At 38.5% G+C, this 18,292-nt stretch overlaps 1 protein-coding gene across 2 annotated transcripts in view; it reads left to right on the top strand.

The window, feature by feature from the left end:
- Positions 1-18,292, top strand: part of VWA8 (von Willebrand factor A domain containing 8) — a 376,366-nt gene that overhangs the window by 187,287 nt on the left and 170,787 nt on the right. For both annotated transcript variants that reach the window (XM_066380832.1, XM_066380831.1), the window contains exon 22: positions 17,761-17,836. In XM_066380832.1, the coding sequence (XP_066236929.1) occupies positions 17,761-17,836 (76 nt within the window). The remainder of the gene's footprint in view (positions 1-17,760; positions 17,837-18,292) is intronic.

Genomic DNA, 18,292 nt, shown 5'->3' with positions numbered 1-18,292 from the left:
ATTAAAACACTCCATGCTTAATGATCTGCTTTACCATTAGCAGAGCATCATATTTGCTTAATATACTCATGCGTTCATCCATTCTTAGGGCAAACATTCATTGCACACCTAGAAGGTATGAGGCACTAGGCATATAAAATAGACTATATCCCCTTGAGTAGAGATGATATGTCTTATAAAGGGGCAGTTGTATGAACAACTAAAATGTTTCTTAAGTGTCAAGTACTTTCTACGGAACAGTTATTTCAACTGGGAGGGTAGAAGTAAGCAATGAGGAATGCTTCAAAGAAGAGTACACATTTGAGCCGAGCCTTGAAGGAATGGGCCTTAACAGTCTGTTAGGCAAAGGCGGAGGAAAAGAAGAGAAATCTGGGCAGAAGAAGCACACGCGACATGCACGATGCTTTAAGGAGCTTCCAGTGACTCTGTGCAGCCGGGGCACATAACTGAAGCGGCGACTAGAATGCATCCTTTCAGCACGCATTGCTGAACATCTGTTACATGCTGGTCAGTTTCCTAAGCATGGGTAATTACCTCAGGAACAAAGAGTTAAACCCCAGCCTTCATGTTTGTAGTCTAGATGTGAGGAGAGAGAGGGAGAGAGAGAGAATGAGAATAAATGGGTAGTCAGTGTTACCTGCCATGGAAAAAGACAAGCAGGAAAGGGACAGGTGTCGGTTTCAGACATCTAATAGGCTGGCCAGGACAGCCTCCCTGAGGAGGTTGATGCTGAGTAGCACAGACAGGTAGTAGCCTATTTCCAGTATTTTGCCTCTATAATCATGCCTTTTTTTTTTTCAAGTTTCATCTGTGTATTAAGTAATTTTTTCTTTTTGTTTTGGTTAGGAGATTCTCTGAATAACCTTGAATAAATAGCAATAATACCTAAACTCAAATGACAGAATAGGGCAAATGAACCACACTCTCATTTTCATCCTGAAAGAGTAGAAGAGATTGCTCAAGAGATCAGAGAACTTTTCCGTCCCAAGATGACATAGCTGTTTTATATCTTTAAAAGTTGCAGTTGTTGAAACGCCCTCTGCACAAGGCTAGAAGCACTGTCAAGACTGTCTCAACATCATTCTGGTGGCTCTGCCCAGTGATCATCCCGATGTAGATCATGAAGCAGTGAAAGGAACAGTTGCCATTTGAAGCCACTCATTTATTTAATTTTGAGTTTGTCAACATAAGAAATTTCCAAACCTGTAAGATTTTTTTTATGAGATTATTTGAGCCAAACTATCAACAATTGCCAGGAAAAAAAGTCTCAACAGATTGAAAAAATGCTCCGGAAAATGGTGGTTTCACCACTTACGTTATACATTAAAGTCAAAGGCAAAGGCGAAGACGAAAGGGGATTCCCTGAAATTGATTGGTGATACATTAGGGAGGGGGAGAAAGCAAAGCGGGGGAGATCTCTGGGATTGGATAAAAAATAAAAATGTACATGTTGAAACTTCTTTTACACGGGCAGGAACAAGACAGTTAACAGTTAATGACTCACAAGATAACAAGAACAATGAGGGGTTTGTTGGTTCCTGCTCTGGTGGGATGTCTGACCTGATGGAGACAAGAAAAGAGGATGACCCTCACATTTCAAAGACATGTTATCAAGTACGTTATTGGAGATGCAGAAAGACAACAGACAGGCTTGAGTAAAGTAAGCATTGACCTTTGTTTGGAGAAAAATACCTCTCTAGGACATTGACTGTTCACTGTGAACTGCTTTCAGTTAGAAAGGTTTCATTTCAGGCCATCCTGTGTGGTTACTCTGGGTCCCTGAGTCTGCAAGGCCACCATGCAGGCCTCCCCTGGGCTTGGCAGGTTCAGTTCGTCCACAGTTTCAAGGAATGTGACAGATCCCGGAAGAGAAAGGCAGCCAGATGCTGAACTGGCTTTGCAGCACCAGCTGTCTTCAGCTCAACCCAGTTTCCAGAAGGTGTTGGCTCAGGACAGCAGCTCCTTGTTGCTATTTTCCTAGTGGTGACTAAAACATTTCTGTATGGAAACACCTGAGTATATTATGTAATGCATTCAAAATCTCCACAAAATTTTAAGATGAAACAAAGATGACAAAGAAACATGTGCAGAGACAAGATGGTGATGGAGTAGGTGGACGTACCAACTTCCACCTCCCAGAACCAAAGTGAATTACAAACTAATTTTAAGAACCATCATCTGGAAAAACCAACTTTGGACTAAACTAAGAGGACTCTTCAACCAAGGAACACTGAAGAAGCCACACCAAGACTGGTAGGAAAATCGGAAACACAGAGGGCTGCCCAGCTCCCCGGAGTGAACAGCAGCCCGGAGAGACTTGTGTGGCGAGAAGTGAGTTTAACAGAGAGGGGAGGGTCCTGAACCCCAGGAACAAAGCCCCAGCCTGCAGCCCCAGAGCCTAGAAGAGGCATATGGACAATATTTAGCTGGAAACAAGACAGGATACTGTTTGTGAGAAAGAGACTGATTTCTCAGACCCAGGATTCTTCTTAAAGGGACCGCGCAGAAAACCTCTCTCACAACCATTCACCCGGGGCTCCGGGGGACGAGGAGAGAGGAGAGGACCGGAGTAGCAGGAAGAGAGTGTAATCTAGGAGGCACAGGGAGAAACACTTTGAGAGACAGCCCCTCTAACTGCTGGGCTGAGTCACTCCCCAAATCTGACATGAATATTTCCCCTGGAAACAGCAATACCAGCAAAGGGAAGCAGGACACCAGCCAAACAAGCTCTCCCACAACACTCAGAGCAGAGTCGCTTAGAAGGAGGGAGCTCTCGAGACTACAGTATTGAGTGTTAGGATCTGAGCTGCAGCGCCCCATCCACACGACTGAGGGCTCGCCCAAGGGCGGGCAGTGGCGGGACGTGGAAGCGCGGTTCTGTCAGCAAGGGCAGAAGCCGGCTGGCCACCACTGAGGCCCAGGTGTGAGCTCAGTCTTGCCCGGCTGGGGAATAGGGGACGTGCAAAAGTGGTCAAGCCCAGCTGTGGGCCGTCTGTAATCCAGCCTGCAGGGGAAGGGCAGGAGCCCCAGAAGGGGCAGAGACCCGCCCTTCAGTAAGGGCGCAGGAGAGCAGCCTTGCCCTGCCCAAGGAACCCAGGCTTGTGGCCTGACTTGGAAGCCGGCTCCTCCTGCGGGGGTGGAGCCAAAAGCCCAGAACAGGTGGAGTCCCGCTACTGAGCATGGGCACGCAGTCCCGCCCAGCCTGTGAAACCAAAGCTTGCGGCCGTCCCATGAGTGGGCTTCTCTTGCAAGGGCGGGGCGAAAGCCCAGAATCAGGCAGAGACCCGCAGCTGAGCAAAGATGCTCACCCCTGCCCTCAGGGCCAAGCAGAATGCCACCTGTGGGGGCGGGGCGAAGGCCAAAGCCAATGAGGCTTGTACACCCGAGCACAGCCACTCCCGTGAAGGAGAGGCAGAAACCACAGCAACAGCCCCAGTGGGCAGGCACTGGCAAAGCCCATACCCAAATGCCCTAGGCAGCAATAGCAGAGGAGGTGGTGGGCCTGCAGACAGACCACACCTAGGAAACACAGAGACCACACCCAGTGGACTCCAGTGGCCAAAACCTTCTTTTACACAGACAAAATGAGAAAGCAGAGAAATGCAACACAAATGAATCCAGAGAAATCCCCGGAAAAGGACCTGAATGAGTCAGATAGAACCAAATTACCATATGCAGAGTTTAAAATAACGATTGTTAGGATGCTCAAAGATATTAGAAGAACAATAGATGGTCATTATGAACACCTAAATAAAGAGATAGCAAATATAAAAAAGGACATTGAAATAATAAAAAAAGAATCAGTCAGAAATGACAAATACAATATCAGAAATGAAGAACACAATGGAAGGAATTAAAAGCAGGATGGATGAAGCTGAGAATTGAATCAGCAAGTTAGAGGACAAGATAAATAAAGGCGTGGAAGCAGAGCAGAAAATAGAAAAGAGACTCAAAAAGTCTGAGGAAACTCTAAGAGAGCTCTGTGACAACATGAAGAGAAATAACATCCGCATCATAGGGGTTCCTGAAGAAGAAGAGAAAGAACAAGGGATAGAGACTTTCTTCAAACATATCATAGTTGAAAACTTCCCTCAATTAAGGCAGGAAAACATCTCACAAGTTCAAGAAGCATAGAGAACTCCATTAAAGAGAAACCGAAAGAAATCTACACCAAGACACATCATAATTAAAGCACCAAAGCTATGTGATAAAGAGAAAATATTAAAAGCTGCTAGAGAAAAAAAGACTGTCACCTACAAAGGATTCCCCATAAGGATGACTTCTTACTTCTCAACAGAAACCCTTGAGGCCAGAAGGGAATGGCAAGAAATATTCAAAGTAATGCAGAACAAGACCCTACAACCAAGACTACTTTATCCAGCAAGGCTATCTTTTAAAATTGAAGGAGAAATAAAATGCTTTACAGACAAAAAAAAAAACCCCAAGGAATTTACTACAACCAAACCAAGGCTGCAAGAAATACTAAGGGGCCTGTTGTAAACACATCAAAGGAGAAAAAGAATATAGCAAAACAGGAATATAGTTTTAAAGAATAAAATGGCAATAAACAATTACATATCAATAATAACCTTAAATGTAAATGGATTAAATGATTCAATCAAAAGACATAGGTTAGCTGCATGGATAAGAAAACAGGACCAATACATGTGCTGTCTACAAGAGAGACACCTTAAAACAAAAGATGCACATAGACTGAAGGTAAAAGGATGGAAAAAAATATATCACGGAAATGGAAATGAAAAAAAAGCTGGGGCAGCAATACTTATATCAAACAAAATGGACTTTAAAACAAAGACTATAGTAAGAGATAATAAAGGTCACTACATAATGATAAAGGGAGCAATCCAACAGGAAGATGTAACTGTTATAAATAAATATTTACACACTTAATATGGGAGCACCTAAATATATAAAGCAGACTTTGATGGATTTAAAGGGCGAGATCAACAGCAATACTCTAATAGTAGGGGATTTCAGTATCCCACTAACATCACTAGATAGATACTCAAGAATGAAAATTAACAAAGAAACAGCAGACTTAAAGGACACACTAGATCAACTTGATTTAATAGATATCTTCAGAACCTTTCACCCTAAAACAGCAGAATATACATTCTTTTCAAGTGCTCATAGTACATTCTCTAGGATAGACCACATGTTAGGGCACAAAAGCGGCCTCAACAAATTTAAGAAGATTGAAATCATATTAAGCACTTTCTCTGATCACAATGGCATGAAACTAGAAATCAACCACAACAGAAAAGCTCTAAAACTCTCAAATACTTGGAAACTAAATAGCAGGTTGTTAAATAACGAATGGTTAAGAATGAGATCAAAGAAGAAATAAAAAAATTCCTAGAAACAAATGACAATGAGCATACAATGACTCAAAATCTATGGGACACAGCAAAAGCAGTACTGAGAGGGAAGTTCATAGCACTACAGGCACACTTTAAGAAACTAGAAAAAGCTCAAATAAACAACTTAACCCTGCATCTAAAAGAACTAGAAAAAGAACAGCAAGTAAAGCACAAATGTAGTAGAAGGAAGGAAATAATAAAGATCAGAGCAGAAATAAATGACATAGAGGCTAAAAGAAACAATACAGAGGATCACTGAAACCAGGAACTGGTTCTTTGAATAGGTAAACAAGATCGATGAACCTTTAACTAGACTCACCAAGAAAAAAAGAGAGAGGACTCAAATAAATAAAATTAGAAATGAGAGTGGAGAAATAACAACTGACACAACAGAAATACAAAATATTGTAAGAAAATACTATGAAGAACTGTATGCCAAAAAGCTAGACAACCTAGATGAAATGGAAAAAATTCCTTGAAACATACAATCTTCCAAAATCAATCTGGAGGAATCAGAAAACCTAAACAGACCGATTACACCAATTGACATTGAAACAGTTATCAAAAAACTCCAAAAAAGGAAAAGTCCTGGGCCTGATGGCTTCACAAGTGAATTCTACCAAATATTCAAAGAAGAACTAACTCCTATCCTCCTCAAGCTATTTCAAAAAATTCAAGAGGAAGGAAGACTTCCAAGCTCCTTTTATGAGGCGAGCATAATTCTGATTCCAAAACAGGCAAAGACAACACAAAAAAAGAAAATTATAGACCAATATCCCTGATCAATATAGATGCTAAAATCCTCAACAAAATATTAGCAAACCGGATCCAATAATATATGGAAAAAATCATACACCATGATCAAGTGGGATTTATTCTGGGGAGGCAAGGCTGGTACAATATTCGCAAATCAATCAATGTGATTCATCACATAAACAAAACGAAGGAGAAAAACCACATGATAATTTCAATAGATGCAGAAAAAGCATTTGATAAAATCCAGCACCCATTCATGATCAAAACTCCCAGCAAAGTGGGAATACAGGGAACATACCTCAACATGATAAAAGCCATCTATGACAAACCCACAGCCAACATCATACTCAATGGGCAAAAATTAAAAGCAATCTCCTTTAGATCAGGAACAAGGCATGGGTGCCCCCTTTCACCACTCTTATTCAACATAGTCCTGGAAGTCCTGGCCACAGCAGTCAGACAAGAATAAGAAATAAAAGGCATTCAAGTTAGAAAAGAAGAAGTTATACTATCATTATTTGCAGATGATATGATATTGTATATAGAAAACCCTAAAATCTCAGTCAAAAAAACTACTGGACCTAATAAATGAATTCAGCAAAGTGGCAGGATATAAAATTAATACTCAGAAATCAGAGGCATTTTTATACGCCAACAATGAACAGTCAGAAAGAGAAATTAAGGAAACAAGCCCCTTCACTATTACAACGAAGAAAATAAAGTACCTAGGAGTAAATGTAACCAAGGAGACTAAAGACGTGTATTCGGAAAATTATAAAACATTGATAAAAGAAATCAAGGAAGATACAAACAAGGGGAAGCATATACCGTGCTCATTCATGGTTAGGAAGAATAAACATCATTAAAATGTCTACCCAAAGCAATCTATAAATTGAATGCAATACAATTAAAATAGCAATGACATACTTCAAAGATATAGATCACGTATTCCAAAAATTTATATGGAACCAAAAAAGAACACAAATAGCCTCAGCAATCTTAAAAAAGAATAAAGTGGGAGGTATCACACTTTCTGATATTAAGTTATACTACAAGGCCATTATACTCAAAACAGCCTGGTACTGGCATAAGAACAGGCATATAGATCAATGGAACAGAACTGAGAACCCAGAAATAGACCCACAGCTCTATGGACAACTGATATTTGACAAAGGAGGTAAGAGCATACAATGCAGTAAAGACAGCCTCTTTAATAAATGGTGTTGGGAAAATTGGACAGCTTCCTGCAAAAAAAATGAAACTAGACCACCAACTTACACCATTCACAAAAATAAACTCAAAATGGATAAAAGACTCTAATGTAAGTCGTGAAACCATAAATCTTAGAAGAAAACATAGGTAGTAAGCTCTCCAACCTCTCTTGCAGCAATATATTTGCCGATTTTTCTCCACGGGGAAGTGAAATAAAAGACAGGATAAACAAATGGGACTACATCAAACTAAAAAGCTTCTGCACAGCTAAAGACAATAAGAACGGAATAAAAAGACAAACTACACAATGGGAGAACATATTTGACCATACCTCTGATAAGGGGTTAATAACCAAAATTTATAAAGAACTTGTAAATCTCAACACCAGGAAGACAAACAATCCAATCCAAAAGTGGGAAAAAGAAATGAGTAGACACTTCTCCAAAGAGGACATACAGATGGCCAATAGGCATATGAAAAAATGCTCAACATCACTAATCATTAATGAAATACAAAATAAGACCACAGTGAGATATCACCTCACACCAGTCAGAATGGTGCTCATCAACAAAACAACACAGAATAAGTGCTGGCAAGGATATGGAGAAAAGGGAACCCTCCTGCACTGCTGGTGGGAATGCAGACTGGTGCAGCCTCTGTGGAAAACAGTATGGAGATTCCTCAAAAAATTGAAAATCAAACTGCCTTTTGACCCAGCTATACCACTTTAGGAATATACCCCAAGTACACCATAGCACTGTTTCAAAAGGAGAAATGCACCCCCATGTTTATGGCAGCATTATTCACAATAGCGAAGATCTGGAAACAACCCAAGTGTCCATCAGAGGATGAGTGGATTAAAAAGCTTTGGCACATATATACTATGGAATACTACTCAGCCATATGAAATGATGACATCGGATCATTTACAATAACATGGATGAACCTTGATAACATTATAGGGAGTGAAATAAGTAAATCAGAAAAAACTAAGAACTATATGAATTCATACATAGATGGGACATAAAAATGAGACTCAAAGACATGGACAAGAATGTGATGGTAACGGCGGGGCGGAGAGGAATGTGGGGGGGGGGTGAGGAAGGAGAGAGAGGGGAGGGGCACAGAGAAAACCAGATAGAGGGTGACAGAGAACAATTTGACTTTGGTGAGGGGTATACAGTATGATCAAATGTCAAAATAATCTGGAGAGGTTTTCTCTCAACATATGTACCCTGATTTATCAAGGTCACTGCATTAAATTTAATAATAATAAAAATAAATAAATAAATTAAAAATTAAAAAAAGTAAAATAAAAAAGAAACATCTGTAGAGGGCCAATTATGTTCCTTGCCTCTGTTCCTCAGTGGCCTGCCAATTTTTGGCTCCACTGTTTCTTTATCATCTGCCCGAATCCAATGAGAACCTGCATGTGCACGGCCACGACAGCAGCAGTCCCTGGCCTTACACATTTGTTCCTTCTCCTCTGCCATTTTGTTGGGCAAATGACTTTGTAAAATTTGTATTTTTTGAGTTTGCTCACTTTTATTGTTATGATATGGGGGCTGGGCAGCACCAGGTATGTGTGGTCTGTGAGATTGCGGATTGCCTTCCTGCTTGAGAGGGGCCATTATTTTGCTGGTGTTTGCTGGAGGAGAGGTTTTCACACCAGAAAGTTTTGAAAAGAAGAGGCAGAAGGAAGCCATGTTTTGCAGAGGAGCGGAAAGGGTGCAGATACAGAGAGCTGAGGGTCTTTGGGCCTAGTTAGTTTTGCAGAGAGGGAAGCCATGTTTGCAGGATGGGAGCGGGGAGAATGCAGAGTGCTGAAGAAGAAGCCATGTTGGGGGGGAGAGAGAAGGTGTGCAGATGGGAAGCCAGAGAGGAGGGGCTTTGGGAGCCCTACTGAGACTGGTGGGGCCTTTGATTCTAAGAGGAACCGGATAGGATTCTCCTGGTTGTGGAACTGGAGAACGCATCAGTGGCTTTGGGAGCCCTGAGTGAAAGGGAAGTGTTTTCCCTATGTGTTTGCTCATCGGCCAGTGCGAGACTAATAAAGGAATGACCTACCATTCTTTGGCTCCACTGTTTCTTTGCCATTTGCCCAAGTCCAGTGAGAACCTGCATGTGCCTGACGATGACAGCAGCGGCCCCTGGCCTTACACATTCGTTTCTTCTCCTCTGTCATTAAAGTGACTCTAGAAAAGAACCTGGAGTTGAAGGGAACTCTTTAATTTCTGCTGTTGAAGGCAGTATGTATTATTTTACTCATGGTGCAGTAGTGTTTGCCTTTAAGAAAAACCTATCATAAAAACTTAACCTAGGGCCTGACCTGTGGTGGCACATGGACGAAGTGTCGACCAGAACGCTGAGGACCGGGACAAAGCCTCGGGCTGGCCCGGTCAAGGTGCACACGGGAAGCAACTACGAGTTGATGCCTTCTGCTTCTCCCCTGCCCCTCTCTCTTCTCTCTAAAACCAATAAATAGAATCTTTAAAAAAATAAAGGAAACTTAAAATAGGTAAATTACAGAAAGCTTAAATGTAGATTTTCTCTTAAGTTAAGAATTCTCCAAATATAATACTTAATTTGCATAGTATTTTCTATTTGACTCAAGTGGCCTATTATACCTATTTGACCTGTGATAAATTTAAAAATGGAGTATTGGGAATTTTTTTCCAATGAATAACCAGAAATGAGGATAAAATAATTCATGGGTTATAATATTATGAGATCTATAAAACACAACTTATATGGGAAGTCTTAGGCAGTAAGCACTACATGAAAAATGTATTTGGGGTTATTAACCAAAAGAAACATGCCTATCCAGCTTCGTGGAGAGGCCTCCTCGGGTGGACGTGAATGGCAACAGGCTAGTTTATCATTTATGTTGGTGATCAAAAATACTTATTTTAACTTTATTTCTTTGAATTGCCTATGCTAAAATATCTTTATATTTAATCTTATATGAGGTCTATATAGTTCATACTGTAGTAAAGGTGGTACATTATTAGTATAACTAGTAAATCCACTTAAATGTAACATGAATCTAAGCCAGCCATTTTCAACCCTTTTAATTTCATGACACAAGAAAATTAACTCCTAAAATTCTGCCATATGCCAAGAATAAAATTTTTGCTGATCTGACAAAAAAATAGGAATAATTTTGATTCACAAAATAGGCTATTGTTGTGTTGGCTTTTGTCAGTTTTTTACTTGGCAATCTAAATGAAAAGAGGTCGGTACTCCTGACTAAATAGTGATTGCATATTTTAAAAATCCTTGCGGCACATCAGTTGAAAAAAGCTGATCTAATAAGGTCATCAAGGGAAGGACTTTTCCTCATTTTATTTTTTTAATAATTTTTAAAAAATTTTTGTTTATTAATTTTAGTGAGAAAGGAAGGGAGAGAGAGAGAGTAAGGAACATTGTTCTCTTCCTGTATATGCCCTGACTGGGGATCGAACCATCAACCTCTGCGTTTTCGGATAATGCTCTGAGCATCTGGCCAGGGAGACTTTTACCTATTTTGTTTACAGATATTTCTTCAACATTTAAAGCAGTGCCAGTTAGTAGGTGTTAAATAAATATTTGTTGAATGAATAATTCTGGAATGTCCTGATATTATAAAAATGGTCATTTATTAAATTTTAACTCTTTTAACACTTTTATGTTGTTACACAGCTAGTGAATCTTTTGAAAATGTATCTAAATTGCTAGCTACTGCCTGATCAGGCGGTGGTGCAGTGGATAGAGCATCAGACTGGGATGCAGAGGACCCAGGTTCAAATCTCTGAGGTGGCCAGCTTAAGCAAGGGATCACTCTCTCTGCTGGAGCCCCCTAGTCAAGGCACATATGAGAAAACAATCAATGAACAACTATGATGTCGCAATGAAGAATTGATGCTTCTCATCTCTCTCCCTTCCTGTCTGTCTATATCTATTCCTCTCTGTCCCTGCCCCTGTCTCCCTCGCTTAAAAAAAAAAAAAAAGGTAAATTGCTAGCTACTGTATTTTCTAATAGAGATTTATCTAGTGGACACAGTATTCACCAGCTTCAATCTTATTTCATCTGTGTGTGCATCTTTGCATGCTTTTCAGTGTTGTATTTTAATCTGCACTTCATTCTTCTAGTCTTTTTTTTTAAAAAACTGCTTAGAAAGTATATATTTTTTTAATGGTGGAGGAAAAGAAAAATGAAGAATATGCACATTGATATTTGTGTGTGTGTGTGTGTGTGTGTGTGTGTGTGTGTGTGTGTGTGTTTCTTGATCTGAAAAAGGATAAGTGAAGTTTCTACAAAGATATTAGGTCATTTTGTAATTTGAGTCCCTAAAATTTGCCAGGACAAAAAGCTACTTTTCATAGAAAAGATAATAGATCCATTTTTTTTTTAATATACTACTTTAGGAGATTTTTCTTTAGGTATAGACAACTTATAAAACTTTTAGAGTTTGTTAAAAGACTTGATTGTCACAGAGCTTTGAATAGTGGAGGAGTTTTTAAAGTAGTGTCACTGTAGTGGGAAGGGTAAGCAGATTTTGAAGACTAAGTATATTTTGAAATGTTGAGCTTCCATCAGATGATTGTTTTGCAGTGGCTGTTTTTTAGCTGCTCTTCCCAGCAAGATCCCACCTCTGAAGAGCAAATGGCTTCATCTCAGGAATTAGCTCCCCAGTGTCTTCCTTCCTTTTATAATTTGTTAGGGTTTTCTGCATCTGGACAGATGAGTAATGAGTGATTGACAACTACATCAACTATTTGTCCTCCAAAACAACTATTTTAAGAGGTGGAGGCTTTTCCGTCACTTTGGTAGAAATTATATTTTACTTCTTACTAAAAGTACTTTTCCCTCAAAGCATTCAAAGCACAGATTATAATATTATTTTTCTCCACTTTCATCTTCTTTGCCTTTTACTCTACTATGTTCCCTCATATGTTCTATTTTAATACCCTATGTAGAGATGAGTAGTCTTGGCCTTCAAGAGGTTAAGTGATTGACCAAACTAGGAGGATTCAGATTTAGGCCACTGCTGGTTTTTAATGATCACTGCAGTAATTATAGTTTCGTTGTATCTTTCTTTTATTTTTTTTGTATTGGATGGCAACACTGCTTATAATAATGACTCTTTCTGTTTGAGGGCCTGCGGAAGTTTCTTTCCCAACATGGTTAACTAAATCTGCCTTTTGCAGACAGGGCTAGAAGGTGATGTGCTGCTTGCTAGTCACTACAGAGCCCAGAATGTTTGTAAACATCAATCAATTCTAAATTTGTTAAATGCCTCTGTATGCCATATCAATCTTTCCTTTCTCATATTTGGCTTATATTAATGAGTGGACTCTTGCTGTAGCCATATTTATTTTAATGAACTATAGCAGATTAAGAAGATTCTTGTCAGCTCTCTAAAACTGTGCCTATTTCTTTCTTCATTCTTATGTTTAATTATTAATTGTTTTTCTAAAAGAAAGCTAACCATAAACCAATTAAAATACAGCTCACTAAGATATCATCATCAAATAAACATCACTGTTATGAGATCTTTTACTCCTCAATAAATGATAGGATATTAGCTTAATGTACCTTTCCAAGCAACGTGTCAGGACAGACTGTGCTTGCTCACTAGGAGTCAATTTTCTGTTCTTGTTTTGACCCAAAAAACCCTCAAACAAACAAAAAACCCTGGTCTTTATACAATCTTACTTTTACTGCTTCTGGAATCGCTTTAAATTCCTATTGAAACATTAACTATTCCAATTTTAAAAAACTTTAAAGTTACAGATTTAAAGAAGACTACAGTTGAGCACATTTCTTTGAGTAGCTCCTTTATTAATGCAAACTTGAATTGATAGACAGCTTTAGTTTGAAAGACAGAAGTGAGAATAACTGGTGCTAACATAAATGTCAGCAATTAGTGGAACACTAATTAGTTCATCAAGCATACTGGTAACTATTATGCACTGGGAAGCCGTTGCATTGTTAAACCTTACACTGAGGAAATGTGACTAGATGTGTTTTAATTTTTCTTCTCCCAATAGTGTTGTAATTGTTGTCTCTATTTAAACTTTTATAAGCTTATATTTCAAAGCTGTTCCTGAGAGGAAAGTATCGTAATAGAATGAAATTGTAGCAACCAAAATGTTCACCTAAGGTTATTGCTTATTTGTGTGCAGAATTAATTTTTTTTTGATCCATGGTGCTCATAAATAGAGCAATAATTTTAATCAAATACTCTGAAAAAGAATCAATTCATATGCTACCTGTGACAACAGCAGTTGCCTTATCACTTACTAAATTGAAGTTTATAATATTATAGGATATCTGAAAAACAATCTTTTATCTTGTATTAAGTACTGTGCAGAAGACGGGATTGATTGTTCTTTACTCTTACATAATCAAGAAAACTTACTGAAATATAAACCAGCCTACTTTTTTTCATTAATTTTTATTTTATGTATTTTACTAGCCTTTGCTTTTCATATGTAAGACAAAAGGACTGATAACAAAAGCAGAACAAAATCCACTTCTATCTTATAAATCCCCATAGGTACCTGTCCTTATATGTAGTCCCTTTTAGAAGTCATCTAATTTGTGCTTGTTCACTTGAACTTAGGGTTTTGATTTCCGACGCAGAAGTCTTTTCAGAAATCTAATTTGACAAACTGTATGCTATTAGGATTCAAGTGTTACAGAGCAGTTTTATTTGTCTTTTTTTTTTTTTTTTTTTTTTTTTTATTTTCCATTTTTCTGAAGCTGGAAACAGGGAGAGATAGTCAGACAGACTCCCGCATGCGCCCGACCGGGATCCACCCGGCACGCCCACCAGGGGCGACGCTCTGCCCACCAGGGGGCGATGCTCTGCCCATCCTGGGCGTCGCCATGTTGCGACCAGAGCCACTCTAGCGCCTGGGGCAGAGGCCACAGAGCCATCCCCAGCGCCCGGGCCATCTTTGCTCCAATGGAGCCTTGGCTGCGGGAGGGGAAGAGAGAGACAGAGAGGAAAGTGCGGCGGAGGGGTGGAGAAGCAAATGGGCGCTTCTCCTGTGTGCCCTGGCCGGGAATCAAACCCGGGTCCTCCGCACGCTAGGCCGACGCTCTACCGCTGAGCCAACCGGCCAGGGCTTATTTGTCTTTTTAAAGTTGGAATTCAGCTTGAATTTCCTATTCTTAATTTGCTATGAAGTACTATAATTATTAAGATTACTGAATTTCCTTTCCACCAACAATGATACAAGGGTTCCTTTTTCTATTTTGGTGCTAGAAGGTAACGTGTTGTTGCTGATTAAATATGTGACAGCTGAAGTGAGAAATTCAATATATGGCTATAAAAATCCATGTGGGAAAACATCTTCTTTTCCTCACCCACCTGCTTCTTTATTGCTAGACTATTAACAGTGAATTTAGGTAAGATTAATTAAATCCTGTTCTTGATTTTTTAAACTCTAAAAATTTTCTGCAGATGATAACATAAAGTATGTGCCACAGTAAACTTATAAGACCCGAGAATACAGAAAATGAATATATAACTATATATTGTTATGTTGCATAAGAAACATTTTATTCATACTAAAAGTTGATAAGCTCTAATAAATTGTCACACTATAATTTCACTTTCCTTGGCATCCCCCACAGCTTTATTTTAGACACACTTTAATTTGAATTTTAGTGAAGGTTAAAGAATAACAATAGATCTTTGTAAAGTGTAGTGCTAGGGCCATAGGAAGCAGTAGGTCACAGGACCAGCACCGAGTCTGGGAGCCTGGATCATGGCGTTGGGAGTGTGGAATAGGTGCAGGGATGGCAGTATGTCAGCCGGCCAGGGAGTTAACTAAAGGAATCAGTCACCATTTGGTCAAACTAGAGGGAGAGGCCTTTGAAGCTAGGTGCAGATAGAGCAAGTAGTCTAGAAGAGTCAAATGGAAATAGTTGCATTGCCAGCATACCAGTTTACGCCCCAGGAAACAAAGACTGATGCAGAAGTTACCTGCTATAATAATAAATGAAATTCAGCTCAACAGGAGCCATGATATACATAAAAGCATCTGCCCCTCAGTTTTGACTAGTGTACCGCAAACGTACTTCTCAACATGACTGTACTTCCAATATACACTTAAAATGAATAAGGAAGATTCCTTACCTGTAAGAAAATCAGCCTTAATCAAACTACATTTACAAAAAGGGGTTCTGTAGTTCCAGATTCTCTGTTTAAAAAAGTGTTTTGTGATCCAGGAAATTTGCAAGTTCATATACTGTAAGTGCACTATAAACTACAGCTGATTTATCAAGTTTTAGCATTTTTTATTTATTTCATTTATACATTCATTTATTCTATAAATATTTATTAAATTCATCCAGTAAGCCAGATATCCATTAGGTGTTGGGGACAGGATGAGGGACAAGGTAGGTCAAGGTAGATATGGTCGACACTCTTAAATCTTACAGTCTGTGTACAAAGAGAGATTAATAAGCAGTATAGTGTGTTAAGGGCTAAAATAGGGGGAGGTCGAGGCTCCTGGGAAATAGAGAGCAAGGCTTCCTGAGCTGGTCTCTAAAGGGTGTAGGAGCGAATTTCTTATAAATACTGTCTGTACTACACACTTGAAGATCAAACAGAAGTTAGGCACGTAACTTTCAGTAATAAGAGCAGCAATAGTGATAAGAAATAGTAAAAGCTGACGTATAAGTAAGTACACGCTCTGCCTGCCATATGCTGGGCTAGATACTTTCCAAGTGTTCTATCAGTGAGCCCCCTGGGTGGGTCTCATTACTTACCCAAGATCATGTAACTAATAGTTGGCAAGAACTAGAATTTAAATCTTGATTGGTCTGACTTCAAAATCCTCTTTCCACTACCTCACTATTGCCTCTTAAAGCAATGGACTGGTTTTGATTAAATATGTTTTGCTAAAGAAAATAAGAATTGATTTGTCTTATATCTTCAGTTTGCTTTATTTGTGATTTTCATGTGATATTTATTTTTTTCTGACAGATACACAATTTATAATTTTAATAAAGTATAGTAGAATTTGAAATTTGGGTAGAAGTTTTAGAAGTATGCTTCTGAAGTTCCCATTCCAAGCAGCGTTGTTTTTATTCATGATCAAATGTCAGTTTATTTTCTGACTAACTTAACATAGTAGAGTCTCAAAACAACACAACTGTAATTTTACATTTTACTTTGAGTAAGTGGTAGGGTAGTATGAAAAATTCACTTTGAACTGTTATAAAGAAAAGCGCTATTCACATTTCAAAGTAATTTAATTCTCCATATGATGTGATCAAGATGGCCATTAGATTTTATTTAAGATAGAGCATATGTAAAAGCAAAGATATACTTTTTTTCTTTTTTTATCAAATTTATTTTTGAGGTAACATTTGTTAATAAAATGATATAGGTTTCAGGTGTACACTTTTAAAATACGTCATCTGTTTATTATATTACCACTCCAACTTGAGTCTCTTGATTACCATTCTCCGCCCTATGCCCTCTCCTACCTCCCCCCACCTCCCTTTTCCTCTGGTAATCTATGTTTATGACTTTGGGTTTTGTTTTTATTTTGTTTTGTTTTTCGCTTAACCCCTTCACCTTTTTCACCCAGCCCACAATCCCCCTCCTCTCTGACAGCTGTCAGTCTGTTCTCTAAGATATAAAATTGATCCCCTTAAAAATGTCTGGCTCTGCCATCTTCTGCATCTTATGAACATATATTTTTGACAGGAATATTCATGAGTGGAGTGAACATATTTCATCATATAAAGAATGCATAGCATCAAGATAACTTACTATTAATAATACCTCTGAATATCATTATCTAAAGGGAGTGTCAGATAAATAGTAGCATGTAGATTTAAGAAAATCAAATGGATTGCTCTAATTACAGCAGAAATATTTAAAATCCCGTGGTTCCTGGAGTGAGGTGAGATAGTCTCTCTTTTGCCTGGTGATGGCAGATTGGGCCAGAGTCAGACATGTGATTCATAGTCTTGCTTTAATTGGCATGTCAACATGCCAGTCATCATCAAACAATCAAAATTATTTTAAAATAATATGAATAATGTATATATCATACAAATATATATTTTTTAATTTTCCCTCTTTAGTTGGGAGGTGATTTTGAGGAGTGAAATGGACACAAGGGAAAAGGAAATGATCAGTCTTTTTATCTGGAAAGAAATAAAGAAGTAAAGAACTTGGATACTCTGTAAACCTGGATTATTTCAAACCCTTGTAATTTAATTTACATCTACAAAATATTGTTGCTGAATGAAATTTTATTTGTTTTTATTCATTTTGGGAAAAACAGGATGATGAGGAACAAGAGGAAAATAAGAAGTGCCCTTGTGTTATATTTTTAATCATGATCAAATGTCAGTTTATTTCCTGACTAACTATAAAATGTATTGGTTTAACTTTAGGGACACCACTGTACAAACCCTTACTCTTCAGCCTTCTGTTCAAGATGGACTCATTGTGTATGAAGACTCACCTTTGGTTAGTAATCAGATATATGAATGTTTTCAACTGTGTTTTTTTGAATGATCATTGTATTTCAACCTTTGGCGGGGGGTGGATTGTGGACTCACCCATAGATCCCAATATACATATATCAGTCTTAACTGAAAACTCTCATGTACATGTCACTTGGGGAGTGCATATTTAATTGCTAATTATTTGGGGGGAAATAACATGATTTCTTAGTCTTTTTTCTTTCCAGAGTGAGATATTTGGGGGATGATTAAAATTCTCTAATGATTTCTTTTTCATTCCAGAATTTAAAAAAGAAAATAGTTTTGTTTTTTTCAAAAGTATAGAATTTGAAATTGGATAATACTTCTGGAATATTTTTTAAATGCCTTTAATAAATGAAATATAAACCCAATGTTTTGGGCAGCTGGAAAAGATCCATGCCTCAGCTTCTCACATGAGGCCCCAAGGAAATCCTGGCCT

Source organism: Saccopteryx leptura, chromosome 4, assembly GCF_036850995.1.
Source record: "Saccopteryx leptura isolate mSacLep1 chromosome 4, mSacLep1_pri_phased_curated, whole genome shotgun sequence".
NCBI classification, from domain to species: domain Eukaryota; kingdom Metazoa; phylum Chordata; class Mammalia; order Chiroptera; family Emballonuridae; genus Saccopteryx; species Saccopteryx leptura.
The sequence above is the reverse complement of the archived record's forward strand: the minus strand, read 5'-3'. Positions and strand labels throughout refer to the sequence as shown.